The following is a 24,269-nucleotide window of genomic DNA, read 5'->3' as shown; positions in this document are numbered from 1 at the left end:
TGACTCTTCCCGATGTTATGATAAATTGCAATTGCTTCAATGACTGAGATTATATGTTGTTGTTCTAAGAATGATCATGATGCCCTCGTGTCCGTATTTTATTTTATCGACACCTCTATCCCTAAATATGTGGACATATTTTTTGATATCGGCTTCCGCTTGAGGACAAGCGAGGTCTAAGCTTGGGGGAGTTGATACGTCCATTTTGCATCATGCTTTTATATCGATATTTATTGCATTATGGGCTATTACTACACATTATGTCACAATACTTATGCCTTTTCTCTCTCTTATTTTACAAGGTTTACATGAAGAGGGAGAATGCCGGCAGCTGGGATTCTGGCCTGGAAATGGAGCAAATATTATAGACCTATTCTGCACAACTCCAAAAGTCCTGAAACTCCAAGAAAGTCAGTTTTGGAATATATTAAAAATATTGGGTGAATAAAGCACCAGAGGGGGCCCACCCACTGTCCACGAGGGTGGAGGGCGCGCCCTACCCCCTGGGTGCGCTCCCCTACCTTGTGGGCCACCTGGCAGCCCCCCGGTGCCCATCTTCTGGTATAAGATGTCTTCTGCCCTGTAAAAAATCATAAGGAAGTTTTAGGACAAAGCGTCGCCGTCTCGAGGCGAAACCTTGGCGGAACCAATCTAGGGCTCCAGCGGAGCTGTTCTGCCGGGGAAACATCCCTCCAGGAGGGGGAAATCATCACCATCGATCCTCTCATCGAGAGGGGGTCAATCTCCATCAACATCTTCACCAGCACCATCTCCTCTCAAACCCTAGTTCATCTCTTGTATCCTATCTTTGTCTCAAAACCTCAGATTGGTACATGTGGGTTGCTAGTAGTGTTGATTACTCCTTGTAGTTGATGCTAGTTGGTTTATTTGGTGGAAGATCATATGTTCAAATCCTTTATGCATATTAATACCCCTCTGATTATGAACATGAATATGATTTGTGAGTAGTTAGGTTTGTTCCTGAGGACATGGGAGAAGTCTTGTTATAAGTAGTCATGTGAATTTGGTATTCGTTTGATATTTTGATGAGATGTATGTTGTCTTTCCTCTAGTGGTGTTATGTGAACATCGACTACATGACACTTCACCATTGTTTGGGCCTAGCGGAAGGCATTGGGAAGTAATAAGTAGATGATGGGTTGCTAGAGTGACAGAAGCTTAAACCCTAGTTTATGTGTTGCTTCGTAAGGGGCTGATTTGGATCCATATGTTTCATGCTATGGTTAGGTTTACCTTAATTCTTATTTCGTAGTTGTGGATGCTTGCGAGAGGGGTTAATCATAAGTGGGATGCTTGTCCAAGGAAGGGTAGTACCCAAGCACCGGTCCACCCACATGTCAAATTATCAAAGTAACAAACGCCAATCATATGAGCATGATGAAAACTAGCTTGACGATAATTCCCATGTGTCCTCGGGAGCACTCTGCTTTATATAAGAGTTTTTCCAGGCTTGTCCTTTGCTACAAAAAGGATTGGGCCACCTTGCTGCACCTTAGTTACTTTTATTACTTGTACCTTATCACAAAACTATCTGTTACCAATAATTTCAGTGCTTGCAGCTGCGCAGCACCATACACCGCCACCAAAGCCCAATTAAACCCATCGTCCTTCGACCTCACCCGAAATTTGACCGCAAAATCTCCCATGACCACATTCTGAACTTACAACGAATCGCATTTAACCCCAAGTAAAATCCCACCGGATCTTCCTCTTGGTGGTAGGCAATGCCAATCGAAATCAACACCTCCCGAGAGAGTACTAAGAAACTGGGGGGTAAAATTGTCCCTTCCAGTTTCAGAGAGTGCGATAAAATCCAACTTGTGTTCTATAGAAGCATCCGCTAGAAACCTTCTCTTAGCCAAGTTTGTAAGACCTCTGCTATTCCAAAAGATTCCTTTCATAGTTCATCATGAAATTTTTTTAGAGGTCCGGATCCTAGCACTTCTACGCACAGCCGAAGCCGGATAAATATTTCGTTTCCATTTGCGTTGAGGCTTATTCTAGTCCTCTACCCGGTCCTCACAACCGAGCTTAGTGGACCTAGCCACCTGAGTATCCGCAAGAATGGAATCCCTTGGGAAAATAGAATACTCATCCTCCTCATTCTCAGGAAGTGAGGGTGCAAGATCCGCACAAATGCTATCAAGTATGCCAACCCCCAACGCATCTATATTTGAATCGTTCATAGGTTTGACATCTGCTAAGTTTCAAATCATTCTAAGGTGCGCTCCGCCTCAAGATCTAGGATATCATTAACGGAATTAGAGATTTCACTATCATTACTACCTAGCGAAACTCCCAACTGATTTGCATTATGTATAATCTCATCATTAGAAAAATGCAAAATAGAATAATAAGTGTTGACTGACATACCAATAGTGACCTCGATGTCACGAAGCTTGGCCGCCCGCATGGCGCACCTTAGCTGCATGTCATCAACATCCGGCTGATCCTGAAGGCGACAGCTCATCCGTCGACCTTCGGACACAGGATCCGGAATCCCTCCAAAAGCGATGATGTCGTCCCGCGAGACCCCATTCGGGGTAAGGCCTCCTGCCCAACCCCCAACAGGGCTCAACTGAGCTGAAATAGTCGGGGCGCCGCCCTGCATCGTCGGCAGAACCGGCGAAGCTCCCCCAGCCAACGCCGACTCGGGGCCCAGCTCGCCCAGCGACCTCGGCCTAGGTTTGAAGCAAAAGCCGCCCCTCCAGGGGCGCCATGGGAGAGATGGGGGGCGGAGGCCACCTGCCCATGCCCTCCTCCTGATCCGTCCACTCCTCTGGCCTGCGGCACGGCAGCAGTTGCACAAGGCGTCGTCGGGCTCCTCATCAGCAGAGAAGCAATAGTCTAAGCATGAGCAGGGGGAACGGGGGGGCGCCTGCCCATGATCCTCCCTACCCTCAAAGCGAAGCTCGACAGCCTGACCAAGTACTGCTGCAGAAACCTCAGATATAGGTGCACACTCCACTAAGGTCACCTCAGATACAATCACCTTCGAGCAACCACCTACAGATGCGTCATGAACCGAAAAATCAAGAGGAGGAAGCGAGTGCTCTAACTGATCATCATAGTCCACCTGATCACTTCACAGTCTAGGAGGAGCCGAAGCAGGCTGCCGAGCCAAATCTCAGCAAGTTCATAGGCGCAGAAGTTGGTGGTGGATGCCCTTTCCCGGGCGCCACCGAGGAATTGTTAGAACCCGGTGAGTTGGACTTATCTCACCCACGTTCTTCCTCTCATAGCTCCTTGTTGCTCGAGCCATCATTCTTATCGACCATATCAACATCTTGCCCAGTCATAGCCTCAGTGAATAGATCAGTGTCCTCAAACTCAATCTCAAGATTGTAAATCATGTCGGCATGTGTCCACTTAACCACATCCGGTACGAACTCTATGTCCAGAACACTCACGAGCAACCTCGCCACCCCTTTAGCTCGAGTAAAGGGCATGTCCACCCGCTCGGTCTTCCCAACAAGTGTCCCTAAGCTATCCCTGACCTAAACATCATTCAGAGGATTAGACTGTGCCCCCGAGAAACGTAACCAGACCTGAGTAAGAGGCTTGCCCTTCGTCTTGACCTTCTTCCACTCATGAAACTCGAGGATACACTCTGTCCCCGGCACCCTACACATCCCAAAACTCAGAAGCCTCTGCAAGTCCTCGACCGATGGAAACTCAACCTTATACACATTGGTCTCGAGTCTAATAAGCTTTCACTGAAAGTTACCTGGAGCCATCTCATTCAGCCTCTTTAGGACATGTGTCTCAGATAGATCACCTTTAAGCACTCTGACCACCCCCGTGGTCGCGCTCTGGGGCGCCTCTAGGATATCCATCGCACTAGGAGACTCAAAGAACATCAACTCGGCGTAGCACATGTTGGGAATGTTGCAGAAAATTAAAAAATTTCCTACGGTTTCACCAAGATCCATCTATGAGTTCATCTAAGCAACGAGTCATGGGAGAGAGATTGCATCTACATACTACTTTGTAGATCGCGTGCGGAAGCGTTCAAGAGAACGGTGATGATGGAGTCGTACTCGCCGTGATCCAAATCACCGATGACCAAGTGCCGAACGGACAACACCTCCGCGTTCAACACACGTACGGAGCGGATGACGTCTCCTCCTTCTTGATCCAGCAAGGGGGAAGGAGAGGTTGATGATGATCCAGCAGCACAACAGCGTGGTGGTGGATGCAGCAGAACTCCGGCAGGGCTTCGCCAAGCTGCTGCGGGAGGAGGACGAGGTGTAGCAGGGGAGGGAGGCGCCAAGACACAAGGGTGCAGCTGCCCTCCCCCTTGCCCTCCTTTATATAGGCCCCCAGGGGGGCGCCGGCCCTGGGAGATCCAATCTCCCAAGGGGGCGGCGGCCAGGGGGGTGGAGTGCCCCCCAAGGCAAGTGCCCCCCCCACCTAGGGTTTCCAACCCTAGGCGCAAGGGGGGCCCGAGGGGCACACCAGCCCACTAGGGGCTGGTTCCCCTCCCACTTCAGCCCACGGAGCCCTCCGAGATAGGTGGCCCCACCCGGTGGACCCCTGGGACCCTTTCGGTGGTCCCGGTACAATACCGAGTGACACCGAAACTTTCCCGATGGCCGAAACAGCACTTCCTATATATAATTCTTTACCTCCGGACCATTCCAGAACTCCTCGTGACGTCCGGGATCTCATCCGGGACTCCGAACAACATTCGGTTTGCTGCATACTCATATTCATACAACCCTAGCGTCACTGAACCTTAAGTGTGTAGACCCTACGGGTTCGGGAGACATGTAGACATGACCGAGACGGCTCTCCAGTCAATAACCAACAGCGGGATCTGGATACCCATGTTGGCTCCCACATACTCCTCGATGATCTCATCGGACGAACCACGATGTTGAGGATTCAAGCAACCCCGTATACTATTCCCTTTGTCAGACGGTATGTTACTTGCCCGAGATTTGATCATCGGTATCCCAATACCTCGTTCAATCTCGTTACCGGCAAGTCACTTTACTCGTACCGTAATGCATGATCCGTGACCAGACACTTGGTCACTTTGAGCTCATTATGATGATGCACTACCGAGTGGGCCCAGTGATACCTCTCCGTTATACGGAGTGACAAATCCCAGTCTCGATCCGTGTCAACCCAACAGACACTTTCGGAGATACCTGTAGTGCACCTTTATAGTCACCCAGTTATGTTGTGACGTTTGGTACACCCAAAGCACTCCTACGGTATCCGGGAGTTACACGATCTCATGGTCTAAGGGAGAGATACTTGACATTGGAAAAGCTCTAGCAAAACGAACTACACGATCTTGTGCTATGCTTAGGATTGGGTCTTGTCCATCACGTCATTCTCCTAATGACGTGATCCCGTTGTCAATGACATCTAATGTCCATAGTCAGGAAACCATGACTATCTGTTGACCAACGAGCTAGTCAACCAGAGGCTTACTAGGGACGTACTGTGGTCTATGTATTCACACGTGTATTATGATTTCCGGATAATACAATTATAGCATGAATAAAAGACAATTATCATGAACAAGGAAATATAATAATAATCCTTTTATTATTGCCTCTAGGGCATATTTCCAACAGCACACTCCATAGATGGTAACTCCCGGCAACGGTTCATGCAATAGCGGGCACTCCCCCATAGCGTGCACCGGCTTGAGGCAGGTGTCACAAAGCTCAGTAACGCACTCAGCAATAAAGTGCCCCTGCTCACCACAGCAATAATACAACATCTTCTCCTTCTTACGGGCCCACTTGGTAGCTCTGTCTCCATCTGGTTTATCGGCCACTCTGACAGAAGCCGCCGCACTTGGCTCAGCCTCGGGCACCGCCGCAGTTGCCAACGTCGTCACCACGGCCATGACCTGACCGGACAATGCTGGCGTCTGCACATAAGCAACTACCACAGAAGAACCCAACGGCTCTGCAACATCAGAAACAGTAGCGGTAGGCGGCGAAGGCTGACGATGGCGGTTCCTGCCTCCACGGCCACCACGATGGCCTCCAAAACCACCTCTCTACTTGTAATCCGGGCCAAAAGCCCCCTCAATAAAACCACCCGGAGGGCCATAGAATGGCCGATCCGTCGACCCTTCACTTTACCAAGCGTAATCACGCTCGTCAGTCGCCGCCGACGAGCCTCGATGTTGGCCTTCACCATATGCGTCGTATCCGTCATCACCCCATTGGTCACGGGGAGGGCCACGACCGCCATGCGAAGCCTCCCTGCCTTGGTTCACCGGGAAACGGTCCTGACCGAGCCACCGCCGCCCCTATGCGCTGGCGGCACAGCCCTAGCTGCGGGTGGCTGCCCCGCATTCTGCTGCGAAGGGTTGGGCGCCTGCTGCGTGTGCCCCGCCCTGTTCTACGGCGGAAGCGCAACTTGATGGGGTGGGGGCGCATGCCACGGAGCCACGCCGGGCATCGGCGGTGCAGCCTTAGGCTTCGGCGGCTCGGGTTTGGGAGGAGGGCCAGCGCCCCGACCGGCCATGGTTGTTGTAGGACGAAGCGCGCAGCTCTCCCGAGCACTACCCTTGGGAACCCCGAGACGGCGATCCGGCAAACCCTAGCCACCTCCGACGAACGAAAGAAACGCCTCGCAATAGCAGGACTAGTCTGACCTCTCATCCACTCGATCCCATGCACGTCGAGGACTACGCCGACACACCGATCGGTCTCCTGGCTGGGGACCTGGGCCTCATACCCAGTCCGAGGCAGGCCTGACTCGTTGTCGTGAAACATCGGCCCATCACGGCCCACGAGCTCGTTCAAATGACGCACTCGGGCGGTCCCGATACCGATCGACGGGATTTCCGGCGTTGACACCGAGGTCGCCGCCGACGTCGGCCCAGCCACCGCCTGGCGGACTTTCTTTCTCCTCACAACCATGGTCCAAGACTCTGGACGAATCAAATCGAAAAGAGTGAGGTTGGGTAGACATACCTTGGGGAGGCGGCCCTTCCATGGCCAGATCGCCGACGCCGTCGTCCTCCTATGAACTACTCGCCGAATCATCTCCTTCTTCTCCCCCGCGTGTAGTCCTACCCTTGCCGGATCATCCAGGGGCAGCACTTTGTCTAAAGTCGATGCCACCTCCTCCTCATCGTAACCTGAATGAAAAAACTCGCAAATCAAGTCAGATGGCGTCGGCGACGGTGGAGACTCCGGCGAGTCCGCATCCGCCTCCCCGTCCACTCCGTCAGTATCGTCGTTGGTGAGCGCCCAGAAGCGGCCCCCGACTCGCTGCTGAACGCCAAGGGAGAGGGACGGAGATCGTGTATGGGCGGCGTTAGCCCCTGCAGTCGCCTCCCCCCCCCCCCCCCCCCAATCACAATTTAGCGGGTATGTGTTTCTAAATTTCTGTCTATAGAGAATTTTTTGTTTGAATACTATTTTTTTTCAAATACATGTTGGAATATATTTTTGAATGATATCAAGATTTTTTAGACTATCCCAACAGTTTTTATTGCATTAACATTTTTTAAATACACGATAAACATTTTTTTCAAATATATTGTTTGATGTGTACTTTTTTCGTATAGGCTATACATTTTCCGTGTACATCAGAAACAGCTTTACATAAATGTTTAACATTTTTCAAATGCATGATTAACATTTTTTTACAAAAAATATATATTTGAACTTTTTTGAATATGTGTTAATTTTTTCTTCAGATACATGGTTTTGTTTAAGTAATTTTACATTTAAAAAATATAAACAAAGTGATGAGAACTGCTGCACTGTCTGGAAGTTTTCTTGCACATTTAGGTGATGAGAACTGCTGCTCTGTCTGGAAGTTTTCTTGCTCACAAGAATCTTGAAACAACATCAAACCCTGAGCTGTGGTGGGACAGGTGAACATTTTGGGCAGTAGATGCTGGAAGTGCATGGTGTAATGAGATCGGGCTATAGCTGTGGGTGAGGAAGAACTGGATGCAGACCGCTAAAATGCACACTGTACCGATGAGTTATCAGAGAATTCGCTGGCTTATCTTGTTCCAGGTACACAACTTTGCCGGGCTGGGTAACAAGCTGGTGAACCATAATAGTACGATTGTTTTTTAAGGGATATGAGCTGATTTTTTTATTATGGCATGTAACGATGGGATTTGCGTGTATAAACACCTTGTATGTTGGTTGATTAGGTCCCCATTCAATGCAAAGTCTTATTTACCAATGTCTTGTCATTTGCAAGTTTTGCTGGGAACTTTGTTTGCTCTGACTTCCCATATGCCCATGTCCCACCTATGATCTTGTGTATACATTATGAATTTGGTTTTCTTTCAAGTTCCATGGCCGCAGTACATGTACTTTGTGTTTACTGCAACCCATTTACTAGAACACCAACTATCATGATCTCCCCAACTACATGCACAACTTGTAGAACAAAAATGACATTACCATTTTGCTAAAATGGCACACCTTCAAAGATCACATTTCAGGCTTAGTCGAGTGCAATTATAGGGATCAATATTTTCGATATTATCAGGCAACTAAAATTTAGCAAAATCATATTTTTATAGCTGGACCGTAAGATAGAAAGTTCCCTAAAAGTAGAGTCAGTCGTTGAATTGTGGAGATCTTTGTGTCAATAAAAAATGCAGAAAATCAAATGTTTTATAAGCTAACTCCATATATAGATTATCTGCAAAAGGCAACCTTCATGTAAAATTTATTATTCAATACGATGGCATGCAACAACGACTTTTGACCTTTGAGATTTCAGTTTTCTTTGTTCTTGTTTAGCTGTTGTACTCTCCTTTTTTCCGAAAAATGAAGGACTGGCCTCCTAGCGTCCCCATCTTCGGATGCACACGTCCATGCCTTAATTGCTGCAAAACATGAAGACATAATTAATAGGTCGAAAACACACGAGACCAACATATGATCTCATGACAACCGACATCTCGAAATGCTACCACAAACCTATCAGTAGAAAAAACCCACCGACGGAACTCCGAAGCCTAACAAAGGTAGCACTAAAGGACAACAACTTAAATATGTTATCGTGTTTGTACACCGATGTAAACAGCGGTTGGTGTTCCACTAGCTAGACATTTCACCTAGCCTTCACTATCTTGCTTAAATCACAACAAAAATGATCATCAGTAGAGATTTGACATGAATATCAATAGAAACCAATAGCTAGACAATAAACAATTTGACATATATCTTTGCTGGATCTCTCAATTCTGATAGCAATTAAAACAATTTCTGAAATGTACTGCAGTATTGGTGATAGTGCAAAATGGTCTTCAGACCAAACATAACCGATGCATGTAACGCTCCATAAAAGAAAGGCAAAACCTTATAATCAATGTACGATGTGATTTGTTTTCCTTGAGAAATCATGTACTGTCCTGCTGTGAAAAAACTCCAACATGCGAGTAGCAGATACTTCATCCTACGCAGTTCCTTGATATCAGAATTTAATTTATGGTTACAACCAATAAGAAGAGATGGTTTCACAATTAAAAGAACCTGAACTATTTCTGGTTTTATAGTATTAGCAGCTGATTGACCAAAAGTTTGTTAGTTATTCCTAGGAATATCTATTATGTCAGAAACCTAGAGTCCACTGCCTAGAAGCAAGAAACCGGGACTGGAGTGAGCAAGGGGAGAAGAATGACCTTGTGCAGAGAAAGGTAAAAGTGGTGCATATCTTGCCATGGGAAGGACATAGTAGCACAAAAGAAATGAGGATGGTCCTGTTAGGACAACTGTTTTTGCTGTAGGAACCTACGGCAGGAAATAGCTGGCCTGAAGCGTTTTCAGGGCAAAATAAAAAATTAAATTCAAAGGAATTTAACAAGCAATCACGAGGCCATGGAAGTTATTATGACTACTGTTATGACCGGCGTCACTTATAGCCGGAGAAGGCCCAATGGGCGCGTCTAGTTAGGGGCTTAGCCCAACTTATCTTATTTTTATTAGCAGCAAGGATTATATAGCCACGTTTTGAAATTAAGCAATAAGTGATAACTATTGCCCAGCTCCCCTTAGGAGCCGGAACCCTAAACCCTACAAACCTCTCTCTCACTGCCGCCTCCTCCTCGTGCGAACACGGCACTGTCGCACCGCCGGCCGCGCCCAACCTCTCGCCATCCACCCTTCCACCCCTACAACCTACGGTTTAGGCCTGGTAGAACCCTGGTTCCTACCAATCTGGTATTAGGTAGCTCTGGTTCGATCATGTCCGCGCCGCAGCCCACCCCGCCCCTCCCGCTGCCGACCACGTCGTCGTCTCTGCTGACCACCACGGCCGCCGCCCCGCTTTTGCCCGCGCCGGTCTCCTCCGACGCGGCCGCCCCCGCCGTCCTCACACCGGAGGAGGTGTCCGGGGCGCTGCGGGATCTCGCCCAGGCGGTCCAAGTCATTCGGTTGTACCTGGTCGGGCCCTACAGGCCGGAACCAGCCGCGCTGCCCGTCGCCACCACTGAGCCGCCGTGGCAGCCGCCGCCCCTGGCGGCCTCCGCTGCGTTCGCCGGGCCGCTGCAGCTGCCGCCGCCGCCACCTACCAGCTCCGGACCAGCCCTTACCGCGGCGGCGGGGGTTCCGATCCGGCAAGTCAGGTTTCCCCCCTCGCCGTCACCGTTACCGGCCTGGTTGGCTGGGTCTTCGCAGCCGGTCTACACAATGGCTTCGGGGCCGCCGCACGTCACCACCCCTGCAGTACGGCGGGCCTTCTAGCTTCGTCGGCCCTTCCGCCGGCCTCGATAGTCCTCCGTTCCACGGGGGGGCCTCCATGGCCACCGACCCGGCGCCGCCCCCCTCGCTGCTCCGCGCCGATGAGGCGTTCCCCCACGGTGGCCATAACCACATGCCGCCGCGCTTCGCCAAGCTCGACTTCACCACCTACGATGGCACCGAGGACCCCTGAGCTGGCTTAAGAACCAATTTTTCTGGGGGCAACGCACGCTCGCGTCGGACCGCACCTGGCTCGCGTCATATCACCTCCGAGGCGCCGCACAGACTTGGTATTACGCTCTCGAGCAGGACGAGGGCGGCATGCCCCCATGGGAGCGCTTTCGCGAGCTCTGCCTCTTACGCTTCGGGCCGCAGATACGCGGGAGCTGACTGGCAGAGCTTGGCCGCCAACCCTTCACCTGCACGGTGCAGGACTTCGCCAATCGCTTCCAGGCCCTGGCGTGCCACGCGCCCGGCGTGACGGCTCGCTAGCGGGCCGAGCTCTTCGTGGGCGGTCTGTCGGCTCATATCTGTGTGGACGTGGAGCTGCGGGGACCTCAAGACCTCCAGACGGCCTGTATTATGCCCGCGCCTTTGAGCGTCGCGCGCAGGCCTTGCAGCAGGCGTCGCCGGCTTGGGGCGCCCGCCAGCCAGCCAGGCCGCCCCCGACACCACCAGTGCCGAGGCGTCCGCCTCCGTCCTCTGCAGCTACCAACGCCCCGGCCGCGACACAGCCCTTCCGCCGGCTCACCCCGGCCGAGCAGCTCGAGCGTCATCGCCAGGGGCTATGCTATAACTGCGACGAGCCCTACGTGTCGGGCCACGTCTGCCCGCGGCTCTTCTACTTGGAGGTGGCCGACTACATCGAGGAGGACACTACCACCGATGGGCTTGACGACTTGCCCGCCCCAGCTACTGCGGAGGTCGCACCGGTGCCTGCTCCGGCGACGGCTCTTGTGGTCTCCCTCCATGCCCTCGCGGGTATACGAGTGGAGCAGACTATGCTCCTCCCGGTGATGATCAACGGCGAGCGCCTCGTGGCCCTCCTGGATATGGGCTCCACCCATAACTTCCTGCCCGAGTAGACCATGCACCGCTTGGCACTTCACCCGACGGGCGGGGAGCTGCTCCGGGTCAACGTGGCTAACGGCGACCGCCTCCGATGTCATGGGATTGAGCGGAACGTCCCCATCACCATCGGCAACGAGCACTTCACTATCACGTGCGCCGGCATCGACTTGGGCTGCTTCGACTTCATCCTCGGCGTCGACTTATTGTGGACCCTGGGTCCCATCCTCTGGGACTTCGACGCCATGACGATAACCTTCCAGCGCCTGGGTCACCGCATCCGATGGGAGGGCGTGGGTGGCGCCTCACCAGCAGCGCCGCATCTGCAGCTGACGGCGACTGTTGCAGGGCCCGAGCACCCCATGTTGGATCATCTCTTGCAGCAGCACCACGACCTCTTCAACGAGCCCCTGGGCCTTCCACCAGCTCGGGCGTACGACCACCGCATTCACTTACTGCCAGGCACAGCACCTATGGCGATGCGCCCTTACCGCTACCCCCAGTTGCAGAAGGACGAGATGGAGCGGGAATGCACAGTCATGCTCGCCTTGGGCATCATCCGGATCTCTACCTCGCCGTTTTCGGCGCCGCTCCTCCTTGTCCGCAAGGCGGACGACACGTGTCGTTTCTGCATCGACTATCGTGCTCTTAACGCCCAGACGCTCAAGGACAAATTTCCCATTCCGCTCGTCAACGAGCTACATGGGGCACGCTTCTTCACCAAGCTCGACCTCCGTTCAGGCTACCACCAGGTGCGGATGCACCCGGACGATGTCGCGAAGACGGCGTTGCGGATTTATCACAGCCACTTCGAGTTCTTGGTGATGCCTTTTGGTCTCTCCAACGCCCCGACAACCTTTCATGCCTTGATGAACGATGTTCTTCGCCCCTACTTGCACCGGTTTGTGCTTGTTTTCTTTGATGACATTCTTATCTACAGTGCCTGGTGGGCGGAGCACCTTCAGCACGTTGCCATCGTCTTCAACAAGCTTCGAGCGCACCATCTTCACCTCAAGCGCTCGAAGTGCTCGTTCGGCACGCCTTCGGTCGCCTACCTCGGCGACGTCATATCGGCTGAGGGTGTCGCTATGGATGCTGACAAAGTGGCGGCTGTCGCGGCCTGGCCGACGTCGCACTCGCCGCGGGCCCTACGAGGCTTCCTGGGCCTCGCGGGGTACTACCGGAAATTTATTCGGGAGTTCGGTGTCAATGCATCCCCGCTCACACGCCTGTTGCGCCGCGACGCCTTCGCCTGGGATGCTGAGGCGTTCGAGGGCCTCAAGTGGGCCCTCACTACGGGTCCGGTCCTCCAGATGCCCGACTTCGACAAGCCGTTCATGGTGGACTGCGAAGCCTCGGGCATAGGGTTTGGCACCGCCCTTCATCAGGGCGACGGGCCGCTTGCATTCTTTAGCAAGCCCTTCGCTGCGCGCCATCATAAGCTCGCGGCCTATGAGAGGGAGCTCATTGGCTTGGTGCAGGCCATGCACCACCAGCAGCCGTATCTCTGGGGAGGTCGTTCTGTATCCGCATGGATCACTACAACCTCAAGTTCTTATTGGACAAGAGGCTTTCCACCGTGCCGCAGCATCAGTGGACCAGCAAGCTCTTTGGCTTCGACTTCACTGTCGAGTATCGTCTGGGTCGCCTCAACACCGTGGCCGACGCACTTCCCGCCGCGACGCCGACCACCACTCGGACGCCATCGACTCCGCGGGGGCGGCCCTCTGCATTCGCTCGGGGCCCTCCTTCGCCCTCATTGACGACATCCGCAGGGCCACCACGGACGCTCCGGACACTCAGCTCCTTCGGCAGCACCTCGACACTGGCGACCTGGAGGAGCCGTGGCGCTTGGCGGATGGCTTGCTCCTGCATGGGCGCCGGCTCTTCGTGCTGGATCACGGCGACCTCCGTCACCAGGTCCTGCTGCTGGCACACTCAGCCGGCCACGAGGGCGTGCAGAAGACCCTCCATCGTCTCCGCGCCGATTTATACATCCCCGGCGACCGGGCCCTGGTACGTGATTGGGTGCGGTCTTGCCTGACGTGCCAGCGCAACAAGACGAAGACGCTGCAACCGGCAGGGCTGCTCCAGCCCCTGGAGGTTCCCTCTCAGGTATGGGCCGACATCTCCATGGATTTCATCGAGGGCCTTCCCAAGGTGGGCGGCAAGTCCGTCATCCTTACGGTGGTCGACCGCTTCTCCAAGTACGCGCACTTCATCGCACTCGGCCATCCCTACACTGTTGCCTCCGTGGCGCGTGCCTTCTTTGATGGCATCGTCCGCCTCCACGGCTTCCCCTCTTCGATCGTCAGCGACCGGGACCCAGTGTTCACGGGGCATGTCTGGCGCGATCTCTTCCAGATGGCGGGCATGAAGCTGCGCCTAAGTACGGCCTTCCATCCTCGGATGGACGGCCAATCTGAGGTGGTCAACAAGGTGATTGCCATGTATTTGCGTTTGTGTTACAGGTTATCGTCCACGTGCTGGACTGGCTCGCATGGGCGGAGTACTGCTACAACACTTCATACCATTCCGCCCTGCGTGCCACGCCTTTTGAGGTGGTCTCTGGCCGCCCGTCCCCGCCCATCCTACCGGTTGACCTCAAGATGGCGAGGACGGAGGCGGCGGGCGACCTTCTTTGCAACAGGGATGAGATCCTTGCGGAGGTGCGCCAACGACTTCTCCAGGCCCAGCAGCTGTCCAAGAAATACTATGACGGCCACCACCGCCAAGCGGAGTTTGTGGTGGGCGACTAGGTGTGGCTGCGCCTCCTTCACCGCTCCACGCAGTCACTCGGCCCGCATGTGAAGCGCAAGCTAGGCCATCGCTACGTCGGGCCATTTACCGTGCTGGAACGAATCAGAAAGGTTGCCTACCGCCTTCAGCTCCCGGACGGTGCCCGCATCCATGACGTCTTCCATGTGGGGTTACTGAAGCCCTTTCGCGGGAAACCGGCGGCGATCACGCCGATGCTTCCTCCAACCTCCGACGGGCGCCTTCTACCAGGACCGGCGAAGGTGTTGCAGGTCCAGCAACGTCGCGGGGTGTGGCATTTGTTGATCTAGTGCAAGGCCTTCAGAAGGAGGACGCCACTTGGGAGCAGCTTGAGGAGTTCCGCCAACATTTTCCAGACTTCCAGCTCAAGGACGAGTTGTTTGCGCAGGCGGGGAGAGATGTTACGACCGGCGTCACTTATAGCCGAGAAGGCCCAATGGGCGCGTCTAGTTAGGGGCTTAGCCCAACTTATCTTATTTTTATTAGCAGCAAGGATTATATAAACAGTTGTAAGGCCACCTTCTGAAATTAAGCAATAAGTCATAACTATTGTCCGGCTCCCCTTAGGAGCTGGAACCCTAAACCCTAGCCGCCTCTCTCTCACCGCCGCCGCCTCCTCACGCGAACACGGCGCCGTCGCGCCGCCGGCCACGCCCAACCTCTAGCCATCCACCCTCCCACCCCTACAACCTACGGTCTAGGCCTGGTAGAACCCTAGTTCCTACCAACTACACTATGTTTACATTTTACGATCCTCGGTGCCTTCTTATTTTATCCAGCCATGACTTTTAAGGTTTAACTTTCCCTTTGAATTTGATCAATTGAACTTGTAGTACAACTTATTTCCCAAATCAGAGAACTTAAGCTTGAGCAGCCTATTCAAGTCATTTCTCTCTGACCTACTATAATTATGTAGAGCATTGCGGTTTCTAAGTTTTCACATGCAGAATTGTCAGATGCAGGATGCCCGATCACCTCGACCTGAGAGGCGTATATGTGTGCAGTAACTAAGAGCTTATGTGGAAGAAAAGTTAAACTGGTAAAGCAAACCTACAGTTGAGAACATAAATTGAATCCCCCGTTCCCTTTCTGTACCCAAAAAGACTCTTTCATCCAAGGAGATATAGGAACAAAATTTATCCTGATTAACGGGGATGTCTATGTAAATAGAAAGACAGATTTATGGTAAACAGTAACACTGGACACATTTTGTCGGGACCCAAACATCATCTTTATTTAGTAAAGTGGCTACATGACAAATCAAAGGCAAGAATCTAATGGGCCATCAGACTCAACTGCATAGGGAAAAAAACATGGACACCCATATTTATATTCCATTGAACATTAAAAATAGCATCAGGGCGCCATCAAAATTATTATGACTTCACTATGCATAGCAAAGGAACATCGAAAAAATATCAAGAAAAACCGCAGCCCAAGATATCACCTAAACTTGCATCCCAACCAAAAAAGAGATGAATTATAGCATGCCAAACCTCCAATTCATTAATTTGTTCAGACGGTGGTGCTTCAAAAAAAAGGAGGGAAATACATATCCATGTTTTGTTTAGTTCACAAAACTTGGCACCATATTGCTAGCTTATTCTCTGTCAAGATTACGTCGCACACAATTTGAAATGAACATTCATTGTGTGCCTTTGGGTATTGCAGAGATTGATCTAATGAAATTGATCACCTTAAGTCTGATTTAAAGCTAACAAAAATCACAATAAGATAACAGAACATAAGTTAGTGTGTCTCTGGTTAACTTAGAAACAAACCTCAATGGCTAGATCCATTTTTGTATTTTTAGTACAGTAATAATAGCCACAGCACAAACACCAAAATATGGGTAGTTCTGGAAAGGCTTTCTAAGAATCAGAATTGTTTGGGAAACACCAAAATGTTTTTTTTGGCCGAATTTTTTTCTCAAATCATTAATAGACGTGTACTTTTCACCTTTTTTTAAGGAATTCATATTTGTAGTACAGCAGTAGTCACAGCCAAACAGCGAGCCAGTCATTATCAGAATATTCAGTCTTACACTACTTTGTAGAAGCAAAATTTCACCCATTTGGTAACTTATCGACTTTAGTAAATGAATTGGACTCTGTCCTACAAGAACATGGCCCATCACTTGGCATAAACACATCGAAATAGTTCTGGGCTGATTCGACTTGAACCGGAAGATAAACAGAGGAGAGGAGGAATTCTTTCTACAAGACTTGGAAGATTCAACTAGATGACAGCGAGGTAGAAGAACTCCTGGCCATCAGCACCTCATCTTCCCTGGCTTCGCCTTCCATGTGTGATTTAGCAAGAGTCGAGCGAAGGATCTGGTGTTTACAGAGCAGACGAGGTGAAAGGAGAGGTTTTTCAGTCTGCCGATGAACTGTTCATATCGTGCCAAGGCGCAAAGACGAGAGCAAAAAACATAAAGCTAAGGAAAGCCTTTAGTCCCAAACAAGTTGGGGTAGGCTAGAGGTGAAACCCATAAGATCTCGCAACCAACTCGTGGTTCTGGAAACAATGCAAGATAGGGAAAACTATGGTTTTATTCATATCGTGCCGCCCTCCACCCACTCTCCGGCTTACATACTGCCGTGAGCCACGATATTACAGGAAACAACTATAGTACTAAGTACTCTCTTTGTAAACTTTTGTTATAAGATCGTTTAGATCACTAAAGTAACAATCTTATAAAAGTTTACAGAGGGAGTACTAACTGACATGACCATTGCTAGCTAAACTCACATTCCAGCACATCCGGCCTCTTGACTTGTAATTTGATTACTTCATATGACGCCTCCTCAACTTCTTGTAGCGTCCCCTCCTCGACACCCCAAGGTGCTCCAACATTGACATAAAAAAGAAGAGAGAAGAGGTTATTCATATGGTCTAGAAAGAAAAGACTCTGCAATAGATGGACACAACGGGAGCAGAAACACTGAACCTTTTTCAGACATTTGCACAAGCAGGCCTGGCGATTTTAGATGGTTGGATTGTTGGATTAGAGTACTGTCCAGTAGACCAGCTCCTCAACAGAGGAAGCCTTGATCTCCGGTGCAGCTAGCTGGGCGCCTTCGATTTCTCCCAGCACAACCTGCTGAACCGCCTCCTCGGCACGGCAGTCCGGCCCCTCCGTCACCACGATGCAGCCGCGGCGGCAGGAAGAGGAAGCCGGACCTCGCCGGCGGCGCAGGGCGAGCCTGCGGTCGGAGACCGCCGAAGACCATCCACTGGCCTCGGACTCGTCGGCGAGGACAAGATTCTCGTCGGCGGATCTCTTCTTCACGGCGTGCGACAGCTGGTCCACCAACGTGAGCGTCACGCTCATGCCATGGATGTCGACGCACGCCATATCCGGCACCGGCGGATGAATCGGCGAAATCGAAGACCTAAATCGAGCGAAAATCTTTGGAGCAGCAAGGACGCGGGAAGAAGAAAGAGCGCAGGGAAAGGGGATTAGGTTATTAGGGATTTGGGATTTATCGATCTGAAATACGCCTCTTGCGTAGAATACAAGCTAAATACGACTTCGTTATGCCGTATAAATTACGCGACTTCGTTATATACGGTACGCGCGTCAGGCTTATCCGCGGCCAATCCTATAGGCCGCCCGTAGTTGGGCCGGCCCATGTCCGATTGGCTGTTTCTTCGGTTTCTCTTTTTTTTCGTTCGCTATTTCTTTTCTTTTTTATTTTCTTTTTATATTATACAAAAAGTTCATCATGTGTTACGAAAATGTTTACCGCATATTAAAAAAATTCGTGTGCGTCATAAAATGTTCATTGTATGCTAAGACAATCCTTCAACATATTCTACAAAAAAGTTCAATTTGCATTTTGAAAATGTTCAGCGTACACCTAAAAATTGTTCTGTGTATTTTACAAAAGGTTTGAAGAATATTTTCAAAATGTTGACTGTACATTACAAAAATGTTCACTGTATTGAAAACCATTCACCATATATTTAAACATGTGTTTGCTGGTTCGTTCAGTGTATGGTGGCTGGACGTGGACTAGTCCGGTATTTCTTGTTTTTTCTTTCCTTTTTATTACATGTTTTCCTTGGTGTTCTTTGGTTTTCTTGTTTTTTCTTTATTTCTTCAGTGGTTTTTGTGCTTTTCTTTCTTCGTTTCTTCTCCGATTTCTCTGTTTTTGTTTTTTATTAGTTTTTTTGCTTTCTGATCAATTTTAACAGTTTTCTTCGTATTTTTGTTTCCTTCATTTTTTAGGCGTTTCTTTATTCAGTTTCTTCGGTTTTCACCGGTTTTTTTTCATTTTTCCCTTTTTCTTTCGACACATGGCTAAATTTTTAATACATATTGTATAGTTTTGGTATACATCATGGAGATTTATTTATACATGTTTAAGTCTTTTTAAATACTGATTAATATTTTATTAAAATATATGTTTTGATGTCTACTGTTTTTAACACATGTATACATTTTTTACACATTATATATTTTTTGTATACCTAAGAAAAAATTATACAATTTTATAAAAATACATGTTTCAAATATATTTTATCATGTTTCAAATATATTTTATCATTCATACTTTTTAATACATATTTTTACATTTTTTAGTACATATCAACCATTTTTTAATATAATTTTACACTTTTCAAATGCATGTTTAACAGGTCTTTGGAACGTATGTTCTGATGTCTACCTTTTTCATATACATTTTACATGTTTCATATACACTTCAAATATTTGTTATGCATATTAAGTATTTTCCTTACATGATTGACATTTTTCTTCAAACACATGTTTTTCAATTTTTGTTTGAATACAATTTTTTTCAAATACATGTTGGAATATATATTTGAATGATATCAAGATTTTTTAGACTATCCAAACAGTTTTTATTGCATTAAAAAAAATTCAATACATGATAAACATTTTTTTCAAATATATTGTTTGATGTCTACTTTTTTCATATAGGCTATACATTTTTCGTATACATCAGAAACAGCTTTACATACATGTTTAACATTTTTTCAAACGCACGATTAACAACTTTTTTGATAAATATATATTTTTGAACTTTTTTGAATATGTGTTAATTTTTGATTCAAATTCATGGTTTTGTTTAAGTAATTTTACGTTTAAAAAATATATAAAAAAGAAAAAAATATCTTGTAATTGCACACCTGATGTATACATGCATTGACTTGGATTTAGCTATGCATTGGTGATCGCTCACAAAAAAAAAAGCTAAGCATTGGAGGAGGGCGAGCCGCAAGTGAGGGAGCTGCCAGCGTTTTTGAACAAGTACAATTATTTTGTTGGATTTGGGAAGTGGAATTGATAGGTTAATCTGTCTTATTTTATAGGAATCATATTCTTCTGATTTTTGTCAAACTCTTCCCATTTTGTGTGTGCGGAATCCCTTCATTAGGTTGTACAGATCGTGTGATACTACTAATCAAAGAGTACAATTTGATATTGAGCCCTGTGGCAAGCATCTTGCCACTGGTGGGCAGGTTCGCTTCTCACGTTTTCCCTTCATTCTTGTCTTATTTCAAACCATTGAACCTTTGAAACAGGACGGCGTGGTCCATATTTACGACCTTCAAGGTGGCCAATGGGTGACAGGCTTCCAAGCAGCTGCTGGTATGTGTTTCTAAATTTCTGTCTATAGAGAAGTTTACATAACGTATATGCAATTCTTTTATAGTTCAGCCCATGTGATCTTTACCTCCTTGATCTTAGATACTGTCAACGGTTTCTCCTTCCATCCATACCTTCCTCTTGCTACAACATCGTCTGGGCACAGAAGATTTGGTATGCAAGATGAATTTGAAGAGGAATCGAGTTTGGCAGGTGTGTGCCAATGTTCTAGGCTTCAAGCATTTGTAATGTGTTTATGTTGCTTGAATGGCAGGTGCTACACACTTATTTATTATTTGTTTTGCACATTTAGGTGATGAGAACTGCTGCTCTGTCTGGAAGTTTTCTTGCTCACAAGAATCTTGAAACAACATCAAACCCTGAGCTGTGGAGGGACAGGTGAACATTTTGGACTGCAGATGCTGGAAGTACATGGTGCAAGAACTGGGTGCACTCTACCGATGATTTATCAAAGAATTCGCCGGCTTACCCTGTTCCAGGCACACAACTTTGCCAGGCTGGGTAACAAGCTGTTTTTTGGGGGATATGAGCTGATTTTTCTATTATGGCATGTACCGATGGGATTTGCGTGTTTAAACACCTTGTATGTTGGTCGATTAGGCCCCCATTGAATGCAAAGTCTTATTTACTAATGTCCTGTCATTTGCAAATTTTTGCTGCGAACTTTGTTTGCTCTGACTTCCCATAAGCCCATGGCCCACCTATGATCTTGTGTATACATCATGTACTTGGTTTTCTTTCAAGTTCCATGGCCAAAATACTTGTACTTTGTGTTTACAGAACACCCACGACTCGAGCATAACTGCAACACATTAACTAGAACACCAACTATCATGTTCTCAGCCCCAACTCCACACACAAATTGTAGAACAAAAATGACATTAACATTTTGCTAAAATGGCACACCTTCAAAGATCACATTTCAGGCTTAGTCGAGTGCAATTCTAGGGATCAATATTTTCGAAATTATCAGGCAACTAAAATTTAGCAAAATCGTATTTTTATAGCTGGACAGTAGGATAGAAAGTTCCCTAACGCCCCGCTTGGAATCGATGTATATTTATGCACCTGTATATAATTTACAGGTGTAAATCACTGAGACCACACACGATTTTCATCTGGGAAAGAAAACGAGAGAGTAGTGTACGTTTTACAGGGGTTTAGCACTGAGAAACGACAATCCAATCAGCACCTAAAGGTAGAGTCAGTCGTTGAATTGTGGAGATCTTTATGTCAGTCCATGGTCAATAAAACAATGCAGAAAATCAAATGTTTTATAAGCTAACTCCATATATAGATTATCTGCAAAAGGTAACCTTCATGTAAAATTTGTTATTCAATGAGATGGCATGCAACAACGACTTTTCACCTTTGAGATTTCAGTCTTCTTTGTTCTTGTTTAGTGGTTCTACTCTTCATTTTCCGAAAAAATGAAGGACTGGCCTCCTAGCATCCCCATCTTCGGATGCACACGACCATGCCTTAATTGATGCGAAACATCAAGAGACATATTAATATGTTAAAAAAAACGAGACCAACATATGCTCTCATGACAACCGACATCTCGAAATGCTGCCACAAACCTGTTAGTGGAAAAAAAGCACCGACAGAACTCCAAAGCCTAACAAAGGCACTAAAGGTCAACACCTTAAAGATGTAATCATGTTTGTATGCCGATGTAAACAGCGGTTGGTGTTCCACTAGCTAGACATCTCACCTAGCCTTCACTATCTTGCTTAAATCACAACAAATATGATCATCAATAAAGATTTGACATGAATATCAATAGAAACCAATAGCTAGACAATAAACAATTTGACATATATCTTTGCTGGATCTCTCAGTTCTGATAGCAATTAAAAAAGAATGTGTTCATCTAATTGGTCAGATTAAGCCAAATCTTAAACTAAAAAATCAATACAATTTCTGAAATGTAGTGCAGTATTGGTGATAATGCAAAATGGTCTTCAGACCAAACATAACCGATGCATGTAACGCTCCATAAAAGAAAGGTAAAACCTTATAATCAATGTACGATGTGATTTGTTTTCCTTGAGAAATCATGTACTGTCCTGCTGCGAAAAAACTCCAACATGTGAGTAGCAGATACTTCATCCTACGCAGTTCCTTGATATCAGAATTTAATTTATGGTTACAACCAATAAGAAGAGATGGTTTCACAATTAAAAGAACCTGAACTATTTCTGGTTTTACAGTATTAGCAGCTGATTAACCAAAAGTTTCTTAGTTATTCCTAGGAATATCTATGTCAGAACACCTAGAGTCCACTTCCTAGAAGCAAGAAATCGGGACTGGAGTGAGCAAGGGGAGAAGACTGAACTTGTGCAGAGAAAAGGTAAAAGTGGTGCATATCTTGCCATGGGAAGGACATAGTAGCACAAAGGAAATGAGGATGATCCTGTTAGGACAACTGTATTTGCTGTAGGAACCTACGGCGGGAAATAGCTGGCCTGAAGCATTTTCAGGGCAAAATAAAAAATTAAATTCAAAGGAATTTAACAAGCAATCACGAGGTCATGGAAGTTATTATGACTACTGTTATGACTGGCGTCACTTATAGCCGGAGAAGGCCAAATGGGCACGTCTAGTTAGGGGCTTAGCCCAACTTATCTTATTTTTATTAGCAGCAAGGATTATATAAACAGTTGGAAGGCCACCTTTTGAAATTAAGCAATAAGTCATAACTATTGCCCGGCTCCCCTAGGAGCCGGAACCCTAAACCCTAGCCGCCTCTCTCTCACTGCCGCCTCCTCCTCGCGCGAACACGGCACCGTCGGCCACGCTCAACCTCTCGCCATCCACCTTTCCACCCCTACAACCTACGGTATAGGCCTAATAGAACCCTAGTTCCTACCAATCTGGTATCAGGTTGGTTCGATCATGTCCGCGCCGCAGCCCACCCCGTCCCTCCCGCTGCCAACCACATCGTTGTCTCCGCTGACCACCACGGCCGCCGCCCCGCTTCTACCCGCGCTGGTCTCCTCCGGCGCGCCCGCCCCCGCTGTCCTCACACCAGAGGAGGTGTCCGGGGCGTTGCGGGATCTCGCCCAGGCGGTCCAGGGCATCCGGCTGTACCTGGCCGGGCCCTAAGGGCCGCAACCAGCCGCGCCGCCCGTCGCCACCACCGGGCCGCCGTGGCTGCCGCGGCCCCTGGCGGTCTCCGCCGCGCCGCTGCAGCTGCCGCCGCCACCAGCTGCCAGCTCCAGGCCAGCCCTTACTACAGCGGCGGGGGTTCCGATCCAGCAAGTCAGGTTTCCCCCCTCGCCGTCACCGTTACCGGACTGGTTGGCCAGGTCTTCGTAGCCGGTCTACACGATGGCTTCGGGGCCGCCGCATGTCCAGTCACCGCCGGCGCCACCCCTTAAGTACGGCGGGCCCTCCAGCTTCGCCGGCCCTTCCGCCAGACTCGACGGTCCTCCGTTCCACGGGGGCCCTCCATGGCCACCGACCCAGCGCCGCCCCCCTCGCTGCTCCGCGCCGACGAGGCGTTCCCTCACGACGGCCATAACCACACGCCGCCGCGCTTTGCCAAGCCCGACTTCGCCACCTACGATGGCACCGAGGACCCCCTGAGCTGGCTTAATCAATGTGACCAGTTTTTCCGGGGGCAACGCATGCTCGCTTCGTATCACCTCCAAGGCGCCGCACAGACTTGTTATTACGCTCTCGAGCAGGACGAGGGCGGCATGCCCCCATGGTAGCGTTTTCGCGAGCTATGCCTCTTACGCTTCGGGCCGCCGATACGCTGGAGCTGACTGGCGGAGCTTGGCCGCCTACCCTTCACCTCCACGGTGAAGCGCTTCCATGCCCTGGCGTGCCATGCGCCCGGCGTGACGGCTCGCCAGCGGGCCGAGCTCTTCGTGGGCGGTCAGCCGGATCATATCCGCGTGGATGTGGAGCTGCGGGGACCTCAGGACCTCCAGACGGCCATGTATTATCCCGCGCGTTCGAGCGTCGCGCGCAGGCCTTGCAGCAGGCGTCGCCGGCTCGGGGCGCCCGCCAGCCAGCCAGGCCGCCCCCGACACCACCAGTGACGGGGCATCCGC

General features: G+C 49.2%; 1 protein-coding gene across 1 annotated transcript; it reads left to right on the top strand.

The window, feature by feature from the left end:
* Positions 1 to 18,104: 18,104 nt before the first annotated feature.
* LOC123089965 (telomerase Cajal body protein 1-like) lies at positions 18,105 to 20,594 on the top strand. Its single transcript, XM_044511484.1, has 6 exons — positions 18,105 to 18,138; positions 19,209 to 19,219; positions 19,905 to 20,054; positions 20,118 to 20,184; positions 20,284 to 20,394; positions 20,495 to 20,594. Exons 1-6 carry the CDS (start codon positions 18,105 to 18,107, stop codon positions 20,545 to 20,547), a joined length of 426 nt encoding a protein of 141 aa, XP_044367419.1. The 3' UTR covers positions 20,548 to 20,594.
* The last annotated feature ends 3,675 nt before the right edge of the window (positions 20,595 to 24,269 follow it).

This window comes from Triticum aestivum, chromosome 4B (assembly GCF_018294505.1).
Source record: "Triticum aestivum cultivar Chinese Spring chromosome 4B, IWGSC CS RefSeq v2.1, whole genome shotgun sequence".
NCBI classification, from domain to species: domain Eukaryota; kingdom Viridiplantae; phylum Streptophyta; class Magnoliopsida; order Poales; family Poaceae; genus Triticum; species Triticum aestivum.
The sequence above is the reverse complement of the archived record's forward strand: the minus strand, read 5'-3'. Positions and strand labels throughout refer to the sequence as shown.

Bases quoted from the DNA above. Each gene is read 5' to 3' on its own strand.
- LOC123089965 (XM_044511484.1), top strand. From the start codon at position 18,105: ATGCCGTATAAATTACGCGACTTCGTTATATACG. The intron at 20,055-20,117 runs GTTCGCTTCTCA...CCTTTGAAACAG, and splicing joins ATCTTGCCACTGGTGGGCAG to GACGGCGTGGTCCATATTTA. The intron at 20,185-20,283 runs GTATGTGTTTCT...CCTTGATCTTAG, and splicing joins AGGCTTCCAAGCAGCTGCTG to ATACTGTCAACGGTTTCTCC.